Raw genomic sequence first — 24,224 nt, forward strand, 5'->3', positions numbered from 1 at the left:
ACTTCCCATTACTGCCTGCCGGGATCTGGACTACAACTCCCAGCATGCCTCAGCACTCTGGGTAGTACCGTGTCCCTATCTCGCAGCGAAGTGGGCGGGGTTAAGTCCTGTTTGAGTTATAGTTCGGTCCCGTGTTACTATCTGGCAGCGAAGTGGGCGGGGTTAAGTCCTGCTCGAGCTATAGCTGGAGTATAGCTTGCGCAGGACTTAACCCCGCCCACTTCGCTTCCGAGCTTCGAAGAGGACGGACATTTCTGGTATGTAATCCCGCCTCTATGTTCCCCGCCTACATTCTAGCGCCGTGTGTGTCTCCCAACTGTAGTGTATACAGACAGCTGTGTAGCCGAGCGACATTCTCCACGTCCACGCCCACCCCTTTTCCCGACACCAATGCGAGTGTGAGACCCGGCGGAGTCCCGCCCTGAGTCCCCGCCCCGCGTCCCTCTCCTGCCTCTGAAGTACAGCAGCAATAGCGGAAAATTGAATACTTACCTGCCGGTAATTTTCCTTTCCAGATGTGTCCATGGCAGCACAATAGGGTTTAGCCCCGCCCCTTAACCCCCATAGGACCTTGTAACTATAAATTACTCCCTACTACTCCTCCCCCTAGTCTTTTAACTCGGCATTACCGAATCTAGGGTGGGAGCGTTGTGCTGCCATGGACACATCTGGAAAGGAAAATTACCGGCAGGTAAGTATTCAATTTTCCGCTTTCCATATGTGTCAATGGCAGCACAATAGGGAGTTAACTAGCTCAAAAAATACAATGGGAGGGATGAGGTGTAATGCTGAAAATTTTATTTATACACACTCGACATGAACACTTAGCACATTTTGACCAAACTGCCTGGTCGTATTTACTGCTGGATCCACTCTATAATGTTTCATAAACGTGTTGACAGACGACCAGCTGGCCGCCTGGCACACTTTTTCTGCAGATACCTTGGTGAATGCCGCCCACGATGCCGCCACGCCTCTCGTGGAGTGTGCCGATATCTGTTGTGGGGGCGAGAGTTTATTTGCCTTATAGGCATTCTGAATGATAGCGACAATCCAACTAGCTATAGTTCTAGAGGATGCAGGTTGTCCTTTTCTACTCCCTGTGGGTATGATGAAAAGTCTCTCTGTTTGTCTTAAGTCTCTTGTTTGTGTTATATAATTTTTTAAGACATCCCCTACATCGAGAGGATGAGGTGTGGTGTCCTCCTCTCCCATAAGGGTTGGTAATGTCCATTCGGGGTTGAAATGAAACACAGTTGAGACTTTAGGAATAAAGTGTTGGATAGGTCTTAATACTATCCTATCAGGAAAAAATGTCAAAAATGGCTCCTGCCATCCAAGTGCCTGGATTTCAGATATCCTTCTAGCGGAAGACATTGCCACTAAGAAGACTGCTTTCTGGGTGAGTTGTACGAGAGAACAGTCTTTGGTAGGTGAGTATGGTGATCTGGATAGATTATCTAGTACTAGTGGGAGATCCCATTTAGGAAATATCATTTTCCGGGGAGGTCTCTCCTTCATAACTCCCCTTATGAACTGTACTACTAGTGGGTGTAGTGCCCATCTTTCGTCCGTTAGCGCTGAGATTGCTGATACTTGGACTTTTAGTGAATGGTAGCCCAGGCCTTTATCCATTCCGGATTGTAAGAACTGTAGTAGTTGCGAGATGTTTGGTTTTAGAGGATCAAAACTATTTTGTTCAGCAAATTCTACAAATCTCGTCCAGATTCTCTGATAGGATACATTTGTGGAGGGCTTTCTTGCTTTAAGAATAGTCTCTATTACTTTATCCGAGAATCCTAGTAATTCCAACTTCCGCCTCTCAATTTCCAGGCCGCTAGTTTTAGGCTGGATGGATTGGGGTGTGAGATCGGTCCCTGTGTCAGCAGATCCGGCCTTGTCGGGAGTATCAGTGGCTGTAAGATCTTCATCTGCCACAGCAACGGGAACCACGGTCTCCTCGGCCAGTAAGGAATTACCGCTATAAGAGTCACCTTCTCCCTGCTGAGTCTCATCAGTAGTTTGTGTATCAGTGGGATTGGCGGAAACACGTATGCTGTATGGAACATCCAGTCTGCGACTAGTGCATCCGTTGCCACTGCTGTCGGTGTATATCTTCTCGAGATAAAGCTGTTGCATTGTGTGTTTAGTGCAGTCGCCATAAGGTCCAACTGGGGAGATCCCAATTGTTGACATATCTCCTGGAAGATTGACTTGTCTAGACTCCACTCGTTGTTGTCGATATCGTGTCTGCTCAGGAAATCGGCTGTCGAGTTCTGTGGTCCCGGAATATAAGTTGCGGTCAGCGTATTGAACATCCGTTCTGCTAAGATGAAGATCGGAGATACTTCCTGAAGTAACGTTCTTGATCTTGTGCCCCCCTGCCGTCTGATGTACGAGACTGCTGTGGAATTGTCCATCTGTAATATCACATTCTGTCCACTGAGTTGGCTTTTGAAGTAGGTTAGGGCTAACTTGGCCGCTCTCATCTCTAAAATATTCGATGCTACGCCTGTCTGCGGGGAACTCCATTTGTCTTGAATGGCCTGAGATTGCATTACTGCGCCCCAACCTCTTTGACTGGCGTCTGTGGTAACCATGGTCTGACAGATGATCTGGATGGGTAAAGGGTTGCCTAGGTTTCTCCTTTTCGTCCACCAGAACACACTGTTCCTCATAGGTGGAGTTATGAGTATTCGTTGATTCATTCGTCTGCTGGTCCATTGTGTTAGTAGTCCAGTCTGCCATTGCCGACAGTGCCATTGCGCCCATTTTACCATTGGTATGGTCGCGGTTAATGTTCCTAGGAAACTTAGACACTGCCTTGCTGTTAGTGATGTGGCACAAATTATGTTCCGTGCTAGTCTCTGGACTTTGATCTGCTTCTCTATTGGAAGGCCAATTGTGTTTTGTTCTGTCTGAAAGTCTGCTCCTAGAAACGTAAACTTCCTGGCTGGAGTCAATCGACTTTTGGCAGTATTCACCTTCCATCCAAATGTCTGTAACTCCGTCAGGAGTATCTGTGTATGTTCCAGAATGACGTCTTCCTGTTGGTGTAATAGTAGGAGGTCGTCTAAATAGTGGTATAACCTTAGTCCTCTTAGTCTGAGACGCTCTATCAATGCTACTAATACTTTCGTAAAGGTGCGAGGTGCCGTACAGATCCCGAAGGGAAGGCAACGAAATTGCAGATGCATTTGTCCTACAGTAAACCTCAGATACTTTCGGAAACTGTCTTGTATCATTATGTGAAGGTAGGCATCTTCCAGATCTATTGATATTGCCCAATCCTGCAGCATAGTCACCTTCGTAATTGTTTGCAGAGTCTCCATTTTGAATCTTCTGAGCCTTATGTATGTATTTAGGGTTCTGAGATCCATAACGGGACGTAGATCCCCATTTTTCTTCTTTACAAAGAACAGGGGCGAGTAGACTCCCTGACCCCTCTCTCCTACCGGTACCTCCTCTATTGCATGTTTGTTCAATAAGTCCTGAATGTAACTCATGAGGATCTGCTGCTTTTGTACCGCTTTCGGAATTTTTGTGATTTTGAAGATATTGGGTGGTTGTTCTACGAAATTCCATCGGTGTCCTGTCGTCACAGTTTGTGTCACCCAGTGATCCTTTATCTCTTTTGTCCAGACCTCGCTGAAAGATTGAAGTCTTCCTCCCACTGGTAATGTCTGGACAGAGGAACCATCAAAACCCCTTCTGCGTTGATGTCGTCTGTGGGGTTCTCTTTTGTTTATTTAGTTTCTGAAGGGTCGATTGTGAACTTTGCCATGTCCTCCTGTATTCCCTTCCGGGCCTGTACGCCGTGCTTCTGTAACGGGTTTGTTGAAACGAGTTTCTTGGAGAGAAATTTGGCTTCTTAGTCTTGCGATCTTGTGGGATCATACCCGACTTTCCTCCCGTTACACGGCAAATGGCTGTGTCTAATTCGTCTCCAAACAGATTTTTCCCGTCATATGGAATCTGACACCATTGCTGTCTGGAAGATGGGTCGGCGGACCAACTCCTTAGCCACAATGCCCGTTTGGTTACTACTGAATGAAGCATAGACCTGGCAGAGCACCTTATTACATCTACAGAGGCCTCGCCCACGAAGTCTGCCGTCAGTTTTAGGTCATCTAAGGCCGCGATGATCGCCTCCTTATCTGCGTCTGATCTTATTGCCTCCTCTATATTTTGAGTCCAGGTTCTTAGTGCTTCTGATACCGTAGTCAGGGCTATTGCCGGTCTGCAGGCCGCTCCCGAGGAGATATATACTTTCTTTAACTCTGAATCCATCTTCTTCTCAAGTGGGTCTTTAAGGCCCACTGAGTCCTCCTTTGGCAGCGTGACATGCTTGGCTAGGCCTATAACGGCGGCATCTACTTTTGGAGGCTTCTCAAGTGATAGTAGCTTGTCCTGCTCCATTGGATACAGCTTGTTAAACTTATTCGCATACGTAGTTCTTTTATCCACTTTTCCCCATTCCTCCTTGAATAGATCTCCGATAGCTTTAATTAGCGGAAAGGGTTTGTAAGATTTCTTCAGGTGAGAAAAATATTCCTTTTGACCTGTGGGTTCCTCCTTTTGCTCCTCCTGCCAGTCCATGGCTTCTCGAATAGACTTGATATATGGCTGTACAAGATTAAAATTGAAGCCGACCTCAGCTGTGTCTGGCTCCGTATCAGACGTCTGAGATGGGCCTGGTTGCTCCGTGGGGTGCATTGCAGGTGTTGGCAAGTTGGCTATATATTCGTTCATTGTATCCTGAACGGCTTCTTTTATCATTTTTGAGATATCCCTAGGTTGCTCCGGCTCCCTTGGCATATTGGAAAAACAGTCATGACAGACTAATTTTCCCGGTATAACATCCTGGTCACAGGCCCAGCACCTTTTCTGTGAAGTGTGTGCATATTGTGATCTTGATCTTTTAGGCGACTTGTCACGTCTTCTAGATCTTGATCGTTCTCTAGAGCGAGATCTGTATCTAGGGGGCGATCTTCTACTATAATAATAGTAGTGTTCTCTCGGTCCCTGTGACCATCCTCTTCCCTGCTCCCGAGATCTGAAAGACAGATGTCAATCAGATTAGCCCTTTTCCTAAAGTAAAATAACTTACCCTCTAAATAAACCCCCCTACCTAACAATCTGGACTTCATCCTCTAGAGGAATCTGGTCAGTGCCCAGCGTCTGCTGCTCCAAGTCTGAACCTGCTGTGATGTAATGGAACACTTAGAGCCTGCTCATACAGAAGGGATAAGGCTTAAAACACAAGAAGATCTATGACATTTAAAATATATATCTCTTACAGTCATCCATGATGCTGACAGCGAGGTCCGCTCTGCGTATCGCCCGTCCTGGAAGCGTGACAGCTCAAAATGAGCGTAGCAGCGCAGAAATACTGCATCCCCGCCACCCAACCAATAGGGAGAGCGGGGCGTGGCCGGAAGAGAGCCGCCGAGCGAATCCCTGAACTGGTGCGCATAGCTGATCCGACCGGCAGTAAGCCGACCAATAGGGAGGGCGGGGCGTGGCCGGAAGAGAGCCGCCGAGCGAGTCTCTGAGCTGGTGCGCATAGTTGGAGCGCACGCCGACCCGACCGGCTGTAAGCCGGAAGTACACGCCGCCTCCCCGCAATCCGAGCAGGACCCATCACAGCAGATAGTGACACAGCGGAGCAGACCTACCTGACGCTTTCTTCGGCGGCGTTTAGCCACACAGGGCCTCCTAGCCATCCGCCTGCAGGTAAGGCATGGAATCCAGAGCATTGCTCAATCATGGCTGTAGTGTCGTCTGTGACCAGCAGACTTGTCACTCCTGTCATTTAGACCAGAGATGACCCTCATACAGGGGGCTTAACCTGCATGGTATATAGATTGTTAGGCAAGAGTTTTCACGTTACACCTAGGTCCAGGGGTCAAGCAGGTAATGACGAGGACAAAAAGACTAGGGGGAGGAGTAGTAGGGAGTAATTTATAGTTACAAGGTCCTATGGGGGTTAAGGGGCGGGGCTAAACCCTATTGTGCTGCCATTGACACATATGGAAAGTAGGCTAGGCGAGTGACCGGCTAATAATGACTTTCTGCCTGGCTGAAAGATAGGGGAAAGCTAGGCTGCCGGGAGATGCTGCTGGGACACACGTGCACAGACAGCCGGGAGCTCAGTTTGTTCGCACAGCACGCTCTCTCCCTGCAGATATCTTCCTCCTGATCCCAGCACTGCCTGCCAGGGTCTGAACTACAACTCCCAGCATGCCTCAGCCGCACTCTGTATCTGCAGAGATAGGGGAAAGCTAGGCTGCCGGGAGATGCTGCTGGTACGCACGTGCACAGACAGCCGGGAGCTTCTGTCCGGCCAAGCCGTGACCTCAGGCTGTTAGCACAGCACGCTCTACCCCTGCAGATATCTGCCTCATCCTTCCTTCTTTATTAACCCTTGCTGTGGATACACCAAGCCCCTGGAATCACAAGGGCCAGCCAGCATGTCCTCTTAGACCAGACTGAGGCTTGCAGTGTTACATAGAACATTCATGTATGTTTGAGCAATAAACCTGCAACTCCTCAGCATGACCTGAAATGTAGGACATGCCTTCTGGTTCCACAGAGGCTGCATCTATATTATAGACTTTAGGGCAGGGGTCCGAAACAGGCTGTCTACATGTTGGTTTGAAATGGCTGTGGCTGGATGGTGTAATGGTTAAGGGCTCTGCCTCTGACGCAGGAGACCAGGATTTGATTCTCGGCTCTGCCTGTTCAGTAAGCCAGCACTTATTCAGTAGGAGACCTTAGGCAAGTCTCCCTAACACTGCTACTGCCTATAGAGCGCGTCCTAGTGGCTGCTGCTCTGGCGCTTTGAGTCCGCCAGGAGAAAAGTGCGATATAAATGTTTTTTTTTAAACTGCTATACACCAGCGGTTCTGGATGCTTGCTTGGCTTAAAGGAACTCCGAGCTCATAATAAAAAATAAAGTTGTACTCACCTGGGGCTTTCTCCAGCCCAGTGCTGGTCGGGAGGTCCCACGACGGCGTCCTGGCTCCTCTCCAACACCCCGATCCGGAATGGCTGACAGGCCGCAGCCTGGGCGACACTCTTCCGAGTGTCGGGCTGCTCCTTCCGCATATGACGCGGATGACGTCACACGCCGGCCGCCTCGCGTCATCACGGCGGCCGGCGTGAAAGTACTGCGCATGCGCGCTTTAATCGCGCATGCGCAGTACTTTCACGCCGGCCGCCGTGATGACGCGAGGCGGCCAGCGTGTGACGTCATACGCGGAAGGAGCAGCCCGACACTCGGAAGAGTGTCGCCTGGGCTGCGGCCTGTCAGCCATTCCGGATCGGGGTGTTGGAGAGGAGCCAGGACGCCGTCGTGGGACCTCCCGACCAGCACTGGGCTGGAGAAAGCCCCAGGTGAGTACAACTTTCTTTTTTATTATGAGCTCGGAGTCCTTTTAACAAGGGCGAAAAGGGATAATTTGCATATTTAGTAGTAGTGCATTGTGGGTAACCACAAATGTTCATTTATAACTGAATTATTGCAAACTTCCTTCTGTTTTAAGAAGGCAATTACACCAAGCTTTGCTTTTTTAGTAGGAGGGCTTTTTGGTTCCTTTTATCCCCCTATACATTCCTAGTAGTTTGGGTCACCCTGAGCTGCTTGGTTACTCTGTTGTACTCGTCCAAACCCTATTTCATACAGCCTTATCTATCCCTGCTATGTACTGATGAGGACCAAAAGTCCAAAACAGGATGTCTACATGTGGGTTTGATATGGCTGTGTAAAACTTAAAGCTATAGGCTTGCTATACACCAAGCGGTTCTGGATGCTTGCTTGGCTTAACTAGGGTGAAAAGGGATAATTTGCATATTTAGTAGTAGTGCATTGTGGGTAACCACAAATGTTCATTTATAACTGAATTATTGCAAATTTCCTTCTGTTTTAAGAAGGCAATTACACCAAGCTGACTATTGTAGAATGGGTTTCTTCCAGCCAGTCTGGTTCCTCCAACATCCCACAACACTGATCAGTTTTTTTTTTTCAGTAGTGAAATCTGATTGTAAATATGTCCGTGATTAGATTGTGAGCTTCATTGAGGGACAGTTTCTGGTATAATCATATCCTATATAATAATAGGCAACTGTCCCTGCGTAGCTGGGTCCGTGCTTTTTGCTACTACGCATGTGCGCAGCACGGACCCAGCCTCACAGCGACAGGAGGAGGGGGCCAAGGAGACAGGCGGGTGCGCGCGTGCGCAGTACATGCGGCGGGCAGCGGCGAAAAACACAGACTCTAAAGCCCGTTTTTAAATGGGTCTGGGTCTGCTAGTTATCTATAAAGTATATTTCAGTGCTTCATCAATACAAAAAGAGTAATAATAATAATAATGGTTGACTATTGTATAGTAATACTGCTGCATACTTGGATCTGTTCTGGTTAGCTGCCTCCCCCTGCTGGCAACACTGGGAATTGAAGCTTATTATGTTTTGTAGCAAATAGTTGTAATATTTATAATTATTATTAATGTTCATGTATCGACTGCAATAATCACCGAAGGTCAGCACCGTCAAAGGTTCAAATTTCTTTATTTATAGCTCTTAGATTAAAATGACATCAATAAAAAACAAGTCTGCATATGTGGGGTCCCCTGTATGTATATACCGCTGTTCCCCAAACAGCCCTTTAAAGAGAATCTGTAACTGAAAAAAAAAAACCCTCTGGGGGATACTTACCTCGGGAGGGGGATCCTGACAAGGATTCCCCCATGCTCCTCCTTCCCTCTGTTCAAGCGCCAGGACTCCCCAAAGTGCAGCGAGGTAAATATTTACCTACCGCAATTCTGCGCAGGCACACTAGCGGCTCTTTATTCAGGTAAGGTGGAAATAACCGAACCCAATCGTATCTGCTCTACTGTGCAGGCGCAAGTCCTTTGCGTCTGTGCAGTACAGCGGATACGCAGGATCGTGGTAGGTAAATAAATCACCGCTGTGTACATCTGTGAGTCCCTGTCCAGCCTCCATACATCTTTGAGTCCCTGTCCAGCCTCCATACATCTGTCAGTCCCTGTCCCACCTCCATACATCTGTGAGTCCCTGCCCGCCTCCATACATCTGTGAGTCCCTGTCCCGCCTCCATACATCTGTGAGTCCCTGTCCCGCCTCCATACATCTGTGAGTCCCTGTCCCGCCTCCATACATCTGTGAGTCCCTGTCCCGCCTCCATACATCTGTGAGTCCCTGTCCCGCCTCCATACATCTGTGAGTCCCTGCCCGCCTCCATACATCTGTGAGTCCCTGTCCAGCCTCCATACATCTGTGAGTCCCTGCCCGCCTCCATACATCTGTGAGTCCCTGTCCCTGTCCCGCCTCCATACATCTGTGAGTCCCTGTCCCGCCTCCATACATCTGTGAGTCCCTGTCCCGCCTCCATACATCTGTGAGTCCCTGTCCCGCCTCCATACATCTGTGAGTCCCTGTCCCGCCTCCATACATCTGTGAGTCCCTGTCCAGCCTCCATACATCTGTGAGTCCCTGTCCCGCCTCCATACATCTGTGAGTCCCTGTCCCGCCTCCATACATATGTGAGTCCCTGTCCCGCCTCCATACATATGTGAGTCCCTGTCCCGCCTCCATACATATGTGAGTCCCTGTCCCGCCTCCATACATCTGTGAGTCCCTGTCCCGCCTCCATACACCTGTGAGTCCCTGTCCCGCCTCCATACACATGTGCAGTGTTCTCCCCAGGCTCTTTTAGCCGGGTGCTCCACCCGGCTAGATTTTGTGACCACCCGGCTGTCATCGGCTCACCTCCTCACCTCCTCCTATGCTGTAAGCACAGTTGCCCTACATTTTCAACTCGCCCCACCCGGCTACTTTTTCATGCCACCCGGCTACTATTTCATGCCACCCGGCTGGAAAAATATTCTGGGGAGAACACTGCATGTGAGTCCCTGTCCCGCCTCCATACACCTGTGAGTCCCTGTCCCGCCTCCATACATCTGTGAGTCCCTGTCCAGCCTCCATACACCTGTGAGTCCCTGTCCCGCCTCCATACACATGTGAGTCCCTGTCCCGCCTCCATACACCTGTGAGTCCCTGTCCCGCCTCCATACATCTGTGAGTCCCTGTCCCGCCTCCATACATCTGTGAGTCCCTGTCCCGCCTCCATACATCTGTGAGTCCCTGTCCCGCCTCCATACATCTGTGAGTCCCTGTCCCGCCTCCATACACCTGTGAGTCCCTGTCCCGCCTCCATACATCTGTGAGTCCCTGTCCCGCCTCCATACATATGTGAGTCCCTGTCCCGCCTCCATACACCTGTGAGTCCCTGTCCCGCCTCCATACATCTGTGAGTCCCTGTCCAGCCTCCATACATCTGTGAGTCCCTGTCCCGCCTCCATACACATGTGAGTCCCTGTCCCGCCTCCATACACCTGTCAGTCCCTGTCCCGCCTCCATACATCTGTGAGTCCCTGTCCCGCCTCCATACATCTGTGAGTCCCTGTCCCGCCTCCATACACCTGTGAGTCCCTGTCCCGCCTCCATACACCTGTGAGTCCCAGCCCCGCCTCCATACATCTGTGAGTCCCTGTCCAGCCTCCATACATCTGTGAGTCCCTGTCCCGCCTCCATACATCTGTGAGTCCCTGTCCCGCCTCCATACATCTGTGAGTCCCTGTCCTGCCTCCATACATCTGTGAGTCCCTGTCCCGCCTCCATACATCTGTGAGTCCCTGTCCCGCCTCCATACATCTGTGAGTCCCTGTCCCGCCTCCATACACCTGTGAGTCCCTGTCCCGCCTCCATACACCTGTGAGTCCCTGTCCCGCCTCCATACATCTGTGAGTCCCTGTCCCGCCTCCATACATCTGTGAGTCCCTGTCCCGCCTCCATACATATGTGAGTCCCTGTCCCGCCTCCATACATCTGTGAGTCCCTGCCCGCCTCCATACATCTGTCAGTCCCTGTCCCGCCTCCATACATCTGTGAGTCCCTGTCCCGCCTCCATACATCTGTCAGTCCCTGTCCCACCTCCATACATCTGTGAGTCCCTGTCCCGCCTCCATACATCTGTGAGTCCCAGCCCCGCCTCCATACATCTGTGAGTCCCTGTCCCGCCTCCATACATCTGTGAGTCCCTGTCCAGCCTCTATACATCTGTGAGTCCCTGTCCCGCCTCCATACATCTGTGAGTCCCTGTCCCGCCTCCATACACCTGTGAGTCCCTGTCCCGCCTCCATACATCTGTGAGTCCGTTAGATGTCCGATCAGATTTTTATAGAAAAAATGGGATAATCTTTTGGGTTTTTTTTAATATAAAAAAAAAAAGGATTATTTTCTACTTTCATTCAAATCGATTCAAGTCCATAACAGGATTATAGGATCTTTTATGTTCTCCAGTGATCTCCAGTTATGTGGAATCATAGTAAATCAGGCACTGGGGGTTTTGCTCGTCTGCTTCTTATGTGATAGAAAATAAATGTCTTGTTAGTAAATGAGCAAACATGAGTGTGTCCAGTAACTGACTCTTGTCACATGTTTCTCTGCAGGAGTATCATGGAGAAGAACCTTGCCTTTGGTCAGCAGGAGGAGGAAGAGTAAGTAAAGTAGTTTGTAAACGTCTCTCCATACAATCCTTTTACTGTTTGCTTCATCCATCCTCTCTTTTCTCTTATATAGAAATGGACCTGAACTCTCCGAAGCCCTACAACAATATGTGCTGGCAATGGTTTCCGAAATGTGAGTATCCTTCTTTAAGTAAAAGACTTTTATGTAAAATTCTGTAAAGTGGGCGGACTTTCACATATGATTCAGTAAATAGATTTGATCTATTAATAAATCAGCTGCATAAATAGAAAATAAATAATATCAATAGCAGTCATCCAATAGGTAATCAAATGCTTATACCAGACAGGTGCTAATCATCATCATCATCATCACGATAATACACCTGATTTACTAAGTGATCACTAAAGGTGCACATACATTACTTGATTTGCGGTATCGATATCCAGCAGATTCGATCATAATGTCCGAATCTGGCAGAGATCGATCCCACAATTTAGCCACTTGATTGTAATTGTGATCGATTTCAAGCAGTTATGTAAGTTCCCTCCATACTTCCTCCTGCACTCAGTGAAAGGGCCAATAGGATAGCATGGGCACTCTGCATGCCTGTTACTGCAGCAGCAACAGGAAGGGCAACGGACATTGGGGTGTAGCACTGAATGGAGGTCAGCAGAATAACATGCATAATGTCTTATCACAGGATGAGCAGAGCAGAATGCAACACATTACATACAATGCATACTCTCTACTCATCCGGCGTAAGTCTTTACACATGTAATTCTGCGTAACACAGTTCAGTGTATACACCCCATAGTGTGAATTGGCCATAAAGAGTACCTCCAATGTAAAAGACAGTAACTGTCATGTCAGGCTCTGTCTTAATGGTGCAGCATGCCAGGGTTTCTGGATAAATAACTCACCTGCTCAGTTATAATTCACTAGACAGGTCCCTCCTCCAGTGGCAAGACAGCCGCAGCCATTTTTCCAAAGTCTTCCAAAGCTCTGAGGCCACCCCCTCCTGCGTTACAGTGGCTCGCTCCATGCTTATCAGGCCACAGCTGCCGAGGTGGGGGAGGGCTGTGGCAACACAGGTGGGCCAGAACTGCGCCAAACTTGGAAAAAAAGCACCATGGCTGCATGTCGAGGGGGGTGAAACATCGCCTGTGTAGTGAATTATGACTGAGCAGGTCAGTTTTAAACACTGAACCCCCCCCCCCCCCCCTCCCGATCCTGGCAGCATTAAGAGGGAGGATTACACAACAGACTCTGTTACACTGGATGTGCTCTTTAACCACTTCAGGACCACAGGCTTACACCCCCCTAGTGACCAGGCCATCTTTCACAATAGAGGCACAGCCCTACAACGAAGCACACAAATTAATTTAACCTCATTTTCTTGTCCTTAATATGACACTCTGTAGGAGGTCTCTGATCGCTGCTGCGATCTTTGTTTTTGTTTTGTTTTTTGCATTAAAAAAGGGAGCCTTTTCCCTCCCTCTTCCTCCCTCCCCTCTGTGCCGTCCTGATCACCATAGGACGGCGATCGGCACTCATCCCCGCCTCTCAGACATCAGCCTATGAGAGGACACACATTAGAGCCGCTCTGAGGGACAGCTGAGTGTCCCCCGTACAGTGATGCAGGAGATCGCAGCGCTGTACAAATGTATACAAAGGGGATTTCTTTCCCCTTTCGGCTCTGAACAGTCTGCTAGCCGTGATCGCGGCTAGCAGGCTCCTCTCTAAGAACCGGCTGGGAACGATCGCGCATGTGCGTGCGTGTTCCCTGGCAAACTGCAGCTTCAGGACTGGATGCCAATCGGCATTAGGTGGTCCTGGGGCTGCCGCTGCGGTCACGCCCATCGGCGTTAGGTAGTTAAGTGGTACCATGAAGAAAGGATTCGCAAACCAGAATTGGCTTAGTGAAAAATGTCCATTCTTTATTAGAAAAATCCACATGACAGGAAATGTGCAATAAAATCACAGAATCGACTGACGCGTGTCGGGCTTACAATCTGCCCTTAGTCATAGTCAAATGACTATGACTAAGGGCAGATTGTAAGCCCGACACGCGTCAGTCGATTCTGTGATTTTATTGCACATTTCCTGTCATGTGGATTTTTCTAATAAAGAATGGACATTTTTCACTAAGCCAATTCTGGTTTGCGGATCCTTTCTTCATGGTATTTGCTTAAGGACTGGCTCCCTAGATCCTGCACCGACTGGTATGTGTTATCATGGGGGTAGAGCGTTTATGAACTTGTTCTCTGTAGTTAAGTGGTATGTGTAAGTGTATGAAGAATGTGTCTATAGCTGGATGATGCATCACCTCCACTGGCATCCAGGCAGAGTTCTTGATCTTTTCTCCAGTCATTTTCTCTGTGGCCACCTAAACCCAGAAAAGGATTACGATGAAATGAGGCCCAAGGCAAGATAGCAGTTTCTGCCCATCACTGATGATCACCTAGTGTTTTTAGTAAGATTTGGTGGGGGGTAGCATCCACCAGGCCCCTTGACTTTCTCTGGGCCCTAGGCAACTGCCTAGGATTGCCTTGTGGATGATCCGGCTCTGCCTAAACCTATAACTGCCATGAGATGATCCAGTCACTGGGGCCTCCATCACCTGGAAGAGATCAGTGGTGATTACCTGTCAGCTCAGCGTCCAGAATTCCCCAAACACTGAGCTTATATGATCACTGGGGGATATATGATAACCTTTATATATGTAGGGAAATGTTCTGTATACATCACATATAACATCTATATTACATCCATTAAATATTTCTACAGCATTCTCCATTTAGCTGTGTTTTCTTTCTCCAGCATTGCAGCAGCGACAACCCCAGCAGCCACGCCTCCAGAAGCCACGCCTCCAGCAGCCACGCCCCCACCTGCAAAGCCACGCAGGGCATCCCTGGTAGCAAGGTAAATAGGAGTTATTATTACAATATTATTGATTCCCTGGCACTGTACAGAGTAAGAAACACACATGGGGTACATAATAATACAGGCAAATAGTATACACAAAATATAGACTCTGGTACGTAATACATATTTGGTAGAGACTAAAAAAACACAAAACTCAAAATACACAAAAAACTAAAAGCACCTGGAAGAGATCAGTGGTGATTACCTGTCAGCTCAGCGTCCAGAATTCCCCAAACACTGAGCTTATATGATCACTGGGGGATATATGATAACCTTTATATATGTAGGGAAATGTTCTGTATACATCACATATAACATCTATATTACATCCATTAAATATTTCTACAGCATTCTCCATTTACCTGTGTTTTCTTTCTCCAGCATTGCAGCAGCGACAACCCCAGCAGCCACGCCTCCAGAAGCCACGCCTCCAGCAGCCACGCCCCCACCTGCAAAGCCACGCAGGGCATCCCTGGTAGCAAGGTAAATAGGAGTTATTATTACAATATTATTGATTCCCTGGCACTGTACAGAGTAAGAAACACACATGGGGTACATAATAATACAGGTAAATAGTATACACAAAATATAGACTCTGGTACGTAATACATATTTGGTAGAGACTAAAAAAACACAAAACTCAAAATACACAAAAAACTAAAAGCACCTGGAAGAGATCAGTGGTGATTACCTGTCAGCTCAGCCTCCAGAATTCCCCAAACACTGAGCTTATATGATCACTGGGGGATATATGATAACCTTTATATATGTAGGGAAATGTTCTGTATACATCACATATAACATCTACCGTATTTCGCGCCGTATAAGACGCTCCGGAATATAAGACGCACCCAGGTTTAGAGGGCAAAAACCAGGGGAAAAAAGATATACTAATCCTGGTGTGTCCATGTTCCAGTAGCATCTAATAATGGTGTCCCCTTCTGTCCTCTTTGACCTCCTGTGTGTCCCCTTCTGCCCCAGGTGTCCCCTGTGTATCCCCAGGTGTCTTCTTCTGTCGCTGGGTGTCCCCCTTCCCCTTCTGCCCACTGTGTGGCTGCTCTGTCCAGCCTCTGTCCCCAGGTGTCCCCTGTTGTGTTGTGTTCTTCTTTGACTGCCCCCCCCCCCCCCACACACACACTCCTGACCCCTGTGTAGCCTCTGTCCAGCCCCCTTGTCTGTATGATCTCCTTGCGTATTACATGCCCCCCTTCCTCCCCTCCCTGTGTGGTCTCTCTGTCTCTGCATTAATGTCCCCCCTTCTGTTACCTGTGTGGCCACTCTGACAAGCCCCGTATTATGTGTCTCAGCTCATGCATATAAAGTATTTCATTGCGTCCCGCGTGGCCGCTTTGTCTCGCCCCCGTCGGAAGCCCCGTATTATTTGTCTCACCTCATGCATATAAAGTATTAACTTGCAGATGACATCATCTCCACAAGCGCCGGTCACTAGAGCGAGAAGTGAGGACATCGGCGATCCCAAAGCAGCATGGATGCAGTAAGCTACGCTGTCTGGCGTTACTTTTAACAGGCACGGGGAGACACCGACAGGGGAGGGGGGGACAAAGCGGCCACGCGGGATGCAAGTTAATACTTTATATGCATGAGGTGAGACATAATACGGGGCTTCCGACGGGGGCGGGACAAAGCGGCCACGCGGGGCGCAAGGAAATACTTTATACGCATGAGTTACTACGGGGCTTGTCAGAGCGGCCACACAAGTAACAGAAGGGGGGACACGGCACACCATAGTGACAGACATGCGGCTGGGATTATGCAGGGAATCCCCGATGATGCGGCGGGTCGGCGGTTTGTAACGGCGGGCGATCGGAACTCGGGGATTCCCTGCCTTTGCCGTATAAGACGCAGTGACTTTTTCTCCCCATTTTTGGGGGAGAAAAAGTGCGTCTTATACGGCGGAAAATACGGTATATTACATCCATTAAATATTTCTACAGCATTCTCCATTTACCTGTGTTTTCTTTCTCCAGCATTGCAGCAGCGACAACCCCAGAAGCCACGCCTCCAGCAGCCACGCCCCCACCTGCAAAGCCACGCAGGGCATCCCTGGTAGCAAGGTAAATAGGAGTTATTATTACAATATTATTGATTCCCTGGCAGTGGCGTAGCTAAGGAGCTGTGGGCCCCGATGCAAGTTTTACAATGGGCCCCCCCCAAGCAGTCTATACATAACGATTGATACGGCGCATCAAAACCTGCCAATGGCAACTACAGTGTCAGAGGTGCAAGAAGGGGATGGGGAATAGTTTAATAATGATTACTAGTATTCAAAGTATCTATAGAAGTGATTATTACGAGCACAGGACCAATAGAGAGCTAATACTGCAGTTGACGGAGGGCCTTTCGGGGCCCCTCTAGCCCAAGGGCCCCGATGCGGTCGCAACCTTTGCAACCCCTATTGCTACGCCCCTGTTCCCTGGCACTGTACAGAGTAAGAAACACACATGGGGTACATAATAATACAGGCAAATAGTACACACAAAATATAGACTCTGGTATGTAATACATATTTGGTAGAGACTAAAAAAACACAAAACTAAAAATACACAAAAAACTAAAAGCACAAAAAACTAAAAAAACACAAGTTTATGGTTTACTTTATAAAAAGACGACGTTCCAGAGGACCATCATCAGCAGGAGGAGGAAGAGTAAGTAAAGTAGTTTGTAAACGTCTCTCCATACAATCCTTTTACTGTTTGCTTCATCCATCCTCTCTTTTCTCTTATATAGAAATGGACCTGAACTCTCCGAAGCCCTACAACAATATGTGCTGGCAATGGTTTCCGAAATGTGAGTATCCTTCTTTAAGTAAAAGACTTTTATGTAAAATTCTGTAAAGTGGGCGGACTTTCACATATGATTCAGTAAATAGATTTGATCTATCAATAAATCCGCTGCATAAATAGAAAATAAATCATATCAATAGCAGTCATCCAATAGGTAATCAAATGCTTATACCAGACAGGTGCTAATCATCATCATCATCAAGATAATGCACCTGATTTACTAAGACATCACTAAAGGTGCACATACATTACTTGATTTGCGGTATCGATATCCAGCAGATTCGATCATAATGTCCGAATCTGGCAGAGATCGATCCCACAATTTAGCCACTTGATTGTAATTGTGATCGATTTCAAGCAGTTTTGTAACTTCCCTCCATACTTCCTCCTGCACTCAGTGAAAGGGCCAATAGGATAGCATGGGCACTCTGCATGCCTGTTACTGCAGCAGCAACAGGCAGGGCAGGGGACATTGGGGTGTAGCACTGAATGGAGGTCAGCAGAATAACATGCATAATGGCCTCAATTCACTAAGCTTATCTCCTGTCTTTAATAACTCTTCTAGAGTTGTTACCATGGTGATAAGGCATGTAGTATTCAGGAAACATTTTACCTCAGGGAAGCCTAAAGTTAACTCTTCTGTCTTTAAGTTAACTCTCCAATCCTTAAAATAACTCGAGTTAAAGACATGCTGTTAATTAACTGCGTGTGAAAATAACTACAGAGGAGGTAAATTAACTACAGATGAGGTAAAATAACTACAGAGGAGGTAACTTAAGGAATGAAGAGATAAGATAACTCTCTCACTGTGTGGTGGTAAGTTTTCTCTTGCCTTATTATCTCCAGTATGATCTTAGTGAATTGAGGCCAATGTCTTATCACATGATGAGCAGAGCAGAATGCAACACATTACATACAATGCATAATCTCTACTCATCCAGCGTAAGACTTTACACATGTCATTTTGCGTAACACAGTTCAGTGTATACACCCCATAGTGTGAATTGGCCATAAAGAGTACCTCCAATGTAAAAGACAGTAACTGTCATGTCAGGCTCTGTCTTAATGGTGCAGCATGCCAGAATTTCTGGATAAATAACTCACCTGCTCAGTTATAATTCACTAGACAGGTGCCTCCTCCAGTGGCAAGACAGCCGCAGCCATTTTTCCAAAGTCTTCCAAAGCTCTGAGGCCACCCCCTCCTGCGTTACAGTGGCTCGCTCCATGCTTATCAGGCCACAGCTGCCGAGGTGGGGGAGGGCTGTGGCAACACAGGTGGGCCAGAACTGCGACAAACTTGGAAAAAAAGCACCATGGCTGCATGTTGAGGGGGTTGAAACATCGCCTGTGTAGTGAATTATGACCCCTTAAACCACTTCAGGACCACAGGCTTACACCCCCCTAGTGACCAGGCCATCTTTCACAATAGAGGCACAGCCCTACAACGAAGCACACAAATTAATTTAACCTCATTTTCTTGTCCTTAATATGACACTCTGTAGGAGGTCTCTGATCGCTGCTGCGATCTTTGTTTTTGTTTTTTTTTTTGCATTAAAAAAGGGAGCCTTTTCCCTCCCTCTTCCTCCCTCCCCTCTGTGCCGTCCTGATCACCATAGGACGGCGATCGGCACTCATCCCCGCCTCTCAGACATCAGCCTATGAGAGGACACACATTAGAGCCGCTCTGAGGGACAGCTGAGTGTCCCCTGTACAGTGATGCAGGAGATCGCAGCGCTGTACAAATGTATACAAAGGGGATTTCTTTCCCCTTTCGGCTCTGAACAGTCTGCTAGCCGTGATCGCGGCTAGCAGACTCCTCTCTGGGAACCGGCAGGGAACGATCGCGCATGTGCGTGCGTGTTCCCTGGCAAACTGCAGCTCCAGGACTGGATGCCAATCGGCATTAGGTGGTCCTGGGGCTGCCGCTGCGGTCACGCCCATCGGCGTTAGGTAGTTAAGTGGTATGTGTAAGTGTATGAAGAATGTGTCTATAGCTGGATGATGCATCACCTCCACTGGCATCCAGGCAGAGTTCTTGATCTTTTCTCCAGTCATTTTCTCTGTGGCCACCTAAACCCAGAAAAGGATTACGATGAAATGAGGCCCAAGGCAAGATAGCAGTTTCTGCCCATCACTGATGATCACCTAGTGTTTTTAGTAAGATTTGGTGGGGGGTAGCATCCACCAGGCCCCTTGACTTTCTCTGGGCCCTAGGCAACTGCCTAGGATTGCCTTGTGGATGATCCGGCTCTGCCTAAACCTATAACTGCCATGAGATGATCCAGTCACTGGGGCCTCCATCACCTGGAAGAGATCAGTGGTGATTACCTGTCAGCTCAGCGTCCAGAATTCCCCAAACACTGAGCTTATATGATCACTGGGGGATATATGATAACCTTTATACATGTAGGGAAATGTTCTGTATACATCACATATAACATCTATATTACATCCATTAAATATTTCTACAGCATTCTCCATTTACCTGTGTTTTCTTTCTCCAGCATTGCAGCAGCGACAACCCCAGCAGCCACGCCTCCAGAAGCCATGCCTCCAGCAGCCACGCCCCCACCTGCAGAGCCACGCAGGGCATCCCTGGTAGCAAGGTAAATAGGAGTTATTATTACAATATTATTGATTCCCTGGCACTGTACAGAGTAAGAAACACACATGGGGTACATAATAATACAGGCAAATAGTATACACAAAATATAGACACTGGTACGTAATACATATTTGGTAGAGACAGTTATTACGGTGGCAAAGATAACAACAAAATGTATAGCAAATTCCAAGACTCAAAAGGGTGAGAGAACACTGCCCTTGCGAGCTTAGTGTACAGGAATAGGGAGGAAACAAAAGGTTGGGTAGTATACAATATGCAGAATACAATATGTATAGCTAGAGGTAGTGTGCATTTACGTTAAATGTAGTGAGGAGATTGAAGGGGAATGGCCTAAGTTAGAGCATATGCTTAACCAGAAAAAGTCAGTTTTGAGGGAGTGCTTAAAGATTTCAAAGGTTGAAGTGAACAGATGTGTTTTGGAAGCGGATTCCAGAGAAGGAGTGAGGAGTGTGAGCAATCCTGTGTACATGAATGGGATTAGGACATTCTAGAGGAGGACAGAAGAGGGTCGTGTGCAGATCTGAGATTGCAGTTGGGTGGCATCTGGAAACTAGTGAGGGACATACAGGGGAGAGAGACTGTGGAAGAGCTTGTTAGGTTGAATTTCAAATGTATCCTCTGGTTCAGTGGCGTAGCTAAGGAGCTGTGGGCCCTGGTGTGAGTTTGGCCCCCCAAGCAATCTATACGTAACAAACCTGCCAAGGACAACCACCGTGTCAGAGGTGCAAGAAGGGGATGGGGAACAGCTTGTTAATCATTATTGCCATTCAAAGCATTTATAGAAGTGACCATTACAAACACAGGACCAATAAAGAGCTAATACTGCGGTTGAGGGAGGGCCCTATGGGGGGCCTAAGGGCCCCGGTGCAGTCGAGACCTCTGCAACCTCTACCTCTACTATTGCTACGCCACTGCTCTGGTTAATGGCAGCCAATGAAAAGCTTGACAGAGAGGAGCTGCAGAGGAAGAGCGAGAACAGCATGTACTAGCATGTTATCTGTAGTGTGATTCCAGGCAGGACAGTGGTCTGAGGTGGTCAGTTCTGTGTTCTCCATAGTATAGTCTGGGCAGTGAGGAGACAAGACTAAAGATATAACAGAAAGACCAATATAGCTTAGTTAGACAGCTTGGTTGCCACTAAAATGTGTACCTTTATTCTTTCACAGGATTCAGCAAGCCTGGAGAAGAACTAAGTGGACCCTGTGCTGCTGGAGCAGGATGGAGGACTAAGTAAGTAAATACACACGCACGCACGCACACACGCACACGCGTACGTTAAAAAGGGGCGCTGGGAAAAAAGGGCGCCGGGTTTTTAACGATAAGCATGGATAACGTTTAAAATTGTATTGTACTGTATTTCGTTTAAAATTATTGTTTTTTAAAGTTATAAATCATTAAATAATGTGCATTAAATCGGCAATTGTAAAAACGTTAATCTTTCGTTTAAATAGTGAAACGTATAATAACGTTTAAAAAAAAAATTACTAAGTAACCCTCCCTGTACCTACCCCTAACCCCTAGACCCCCCTGTTGATGCCTAAACCTAAGACCCCCCCTGTTGGTGCCTAAGTAACCCTCCCTGTACCTACCCCTAACCCCTAGACCCCCCTGTTAGTGCCTAAACCTAAGACCCCCCTGTTGGTGCCTAAACCTAAGACCCCCCTGTTGGTGCCTAAACCTAAGACCCCCTGTTGGTGCCTAAACCTAAGACCCCCCTGTTGGTGCCTAAACCTAAGACCCCCCTGTTGGTGCCTAAACCTAAGACCCCCCTGTTGGTTTTTTCGTTTAAAAATAATGTAAAAAAAAAAAAAAAAGTACTGTTTTTCGTTTAAAAATAATGTTTGGAAAAAAATATTGTACTGTTTTTCGTTTAAAAATAATATTTAAAAATGTATAAATCATTAAATAATGTGTAATCATGAGAAACAGTAATAAAACATTAAGTCTCCGGGCGCCGCTTTTAAAACGTTAGTTTTCTCCGGCGCCCTTTTTTCCTATCGGGCGCCCATTAAACGATATTTATTATAGGAGTGAATGGCGGCGCCCGATTTGTCCACTAGCCTCATGCGCCCGAATTTACTGTTACCCACGCACACACCTACCTCTGATCTGACCTATATATACAGCACATACAGCCCCTCTGCAGAGACATACTGCTTTTCCATGGCTCTGCAAGGCCAGGCCACACCCATGTGGATGGCTGGCAATTGCTGGGAGTGGATGGCTGGGAGCTGCTGAAGAAACCCCAGTGTCCCTCTAAGCAATAGGAATATCAGAGCTGTTTGGCAGCAGTGTTACTGCAGATGATCTGCAGCATTTCCTATGGGCTTGGTGACCCGTGACAATCAGAATTAGAGGGTGTGTGGATGGGTTCTACAATATTTACTTGGAAGAGAGAAACCTCAATTATTTATGCTGAGTTGTAAAACCTGACAATGCCTGGCATAGGCTGTGCTGTGTACAGTGACACGCTGACCTCTGAGCTTGTGTGACCTGGCCATGCCTGGCATAGACTGTACAGTGACATGCAGACCTCTAAGCTTGTGTGACCTGACCATGCCTGTATAGTGACATCCTGACCTCCAAGCTTGTGTAACAGACTTTATAATAAAGCCAGTACTGAGATGCAGAATTTTACAGCTTGCTAAAAATCATCCATGTTGTCTACAACTAGAATAGTTTATTTAACAGTTTTTTTGTTCTATTTTGCAGGAAGATCGTCAATGCTGAAACTCTACAAAGAAAGCAAAAAAAAAAAAATTTTTTTAAAAAGTAGGTAGCATCAGAAAAAAACAAAAAAAGGGCGAGGTTAGGCATTAATAAGTATGTAGGGAGTGCTAAAAAAAAAAAATTAAAAAGTAGGTAGCATCAGAAAAAAACAAAAAAAGGGCGGGGTTAGGCATTAATAAGTATGTAGGGAGTGCTAAAAAAATTTTTAAAAAGTAGGCAGCATCAGAAAAAAACAAAAAAAGGGCGGGGTTAGGCATGAATAAGTATGTAGGGAGTGCTAAAAAAAAATAATTAAAAAGTAGGTAGCATCAGAAAAAAACAAAAAAAGGGCGGGGTTAGGCATTAATAAGTATGTAGGGAGTGCTAAAAAAAATTTTAAAAAGTAGGCAGCATCAGAAAAAAACAAAAAAAGGGCGGGGTTAGGCATGAATAAGTATGTAGGGAATGCTAAAAAAAAATTAAAAAGTAGGCAGCATCAGAAAAAAACAAAAAAAGGGCGGGGTTAGGCATGAATAAGTATGTAGGGAGTGCTAAAAAAATTAAAAATCGGCACTTCTTAGGGCCTCTACCAAAAAAAGATTAAAAAGGAGGTAATTCCTCTAGAAAATATATAAAAAATGCATAAACTTAACACCAAAAAAAGGAGGGTAGGTAAACTAAAAAAACTAAAAAAAAACAAAAAACTAAAAAAAAACACAAAACCTAAAAAACACAAAAAACTAAAAAAAAAATAACAAAACACAAAAAACTAAAAAAAACACAATAAACACAAAAACTAAAAAAAACACAAAAAAACTAAATAAAACTAAAAACTAAAAAAACAAACAAAATACAAAAACTAACAAAACTAAAAAAAACCACACCAAACACAAAAACTACAAAAACTAACAAAACTAAAAAAACACAAAAAACACAAAAACTAAAAAAACTAAAAAAACGCAAAAAACTGAAAAACAAAAAAATACAAAAAACTAAAAAAAACCACAAAACTACAAAAAACCCCAAAAATAAAAAAACACAAAAAACTATAAAAACTAAAAAAACACAAAAAAACTAACAAAAAACCCTCAAAACTATAAAAACTAAAAAAACACAAAAAACTGAAAAACAAAATACAAAAACCTAAAAAAACCACAAAACTACAAAAACCCCAAAAAATAAAAAAACATAAAAAACTATAAAAACTAAAAAAACACTAAAAAACTAAAAAAAAATCACAAAACTATAAAAACTAAAAAAAAAACTAAAAAAACACAAAAAACTGAAAAACAAAATACAAAAAAACTAAAAAAAACACAAAACTAAAACAAACCCAAAAAATTAAAAACACAAAAAACTATAAAAAATAAAAAAAACACAAAAAACTAAAAAAAACCCACAAAACTATAAAAACTAAAAAAAAAAACCACAACACTAAAAAAACCCCAAAAAATAAAAAAACACAAAAAACTATAAAAACGAAAAAAACACAAACAACTAAAAAAAACCCACAAAACTATAAAAACTAAAATAAAACTAAAAAAAAACACAAAAAACTGAAAAACAAAATACAAACAACTAAAAAAAAACCCGAAACTAAAAAAAAC

The 24,224-nt window shown here is 46.1% G+C and overlaps 1 protein-coding gene across 1 annotated transcript; it reads left to right on the forward strand.

Moving 5' to 3' along the window:
* Positions 1 to 226: 226 nt before the first annotated feature.
* On the forward strand, positions 227 to 23,072 carry LOC137545996 (uncharacterized). The gene is made up of 10 exons (XM_068267889.1): positions 227 to 257; positions 11,535 to 11,582; positions 11,665 to 11,724; positions 14,374 to 14,475; positions 14,860 to 14,961; positions 16,467 to 16,553; positions 17,227 to 17,286; positions 19,787 to 19,888; positions 21,075 to 21,138; positions 22,621 to 23,072. Exons 2-9 carry the CDS (start codon positions 11,542 to 11,544, stop codon positions 21,136 to 21,138), a joined length of 618 nt encoding a protein of 205 aa, XP_068123990.1. The 5' UTR covers positions 227 to 257; positions 11,535 to 11,541; the 3' UTR covers positions 22,621 to 23,072.
* Positions 23,073 to 24,224: the final 1,152 nt, after the last annotated feature.

The sequence above is a fragment of the Hyperolius riggenbachi genome, chromosome 1 (assembly GCF_040937935.1).
Source record: "Hyperolius riggenbachi isolate aHypRig1 chromosome 1, aHypRig1.pri, whole genome shotgun sequence".
Classification (NCBI taxonomy): domain Eukaryota; kingdom Metazoa; phylum Chordata; class Amphibia; order Anura; family Hyperoliidae; genus Hyperolius; species Hyperolius riggenbachi.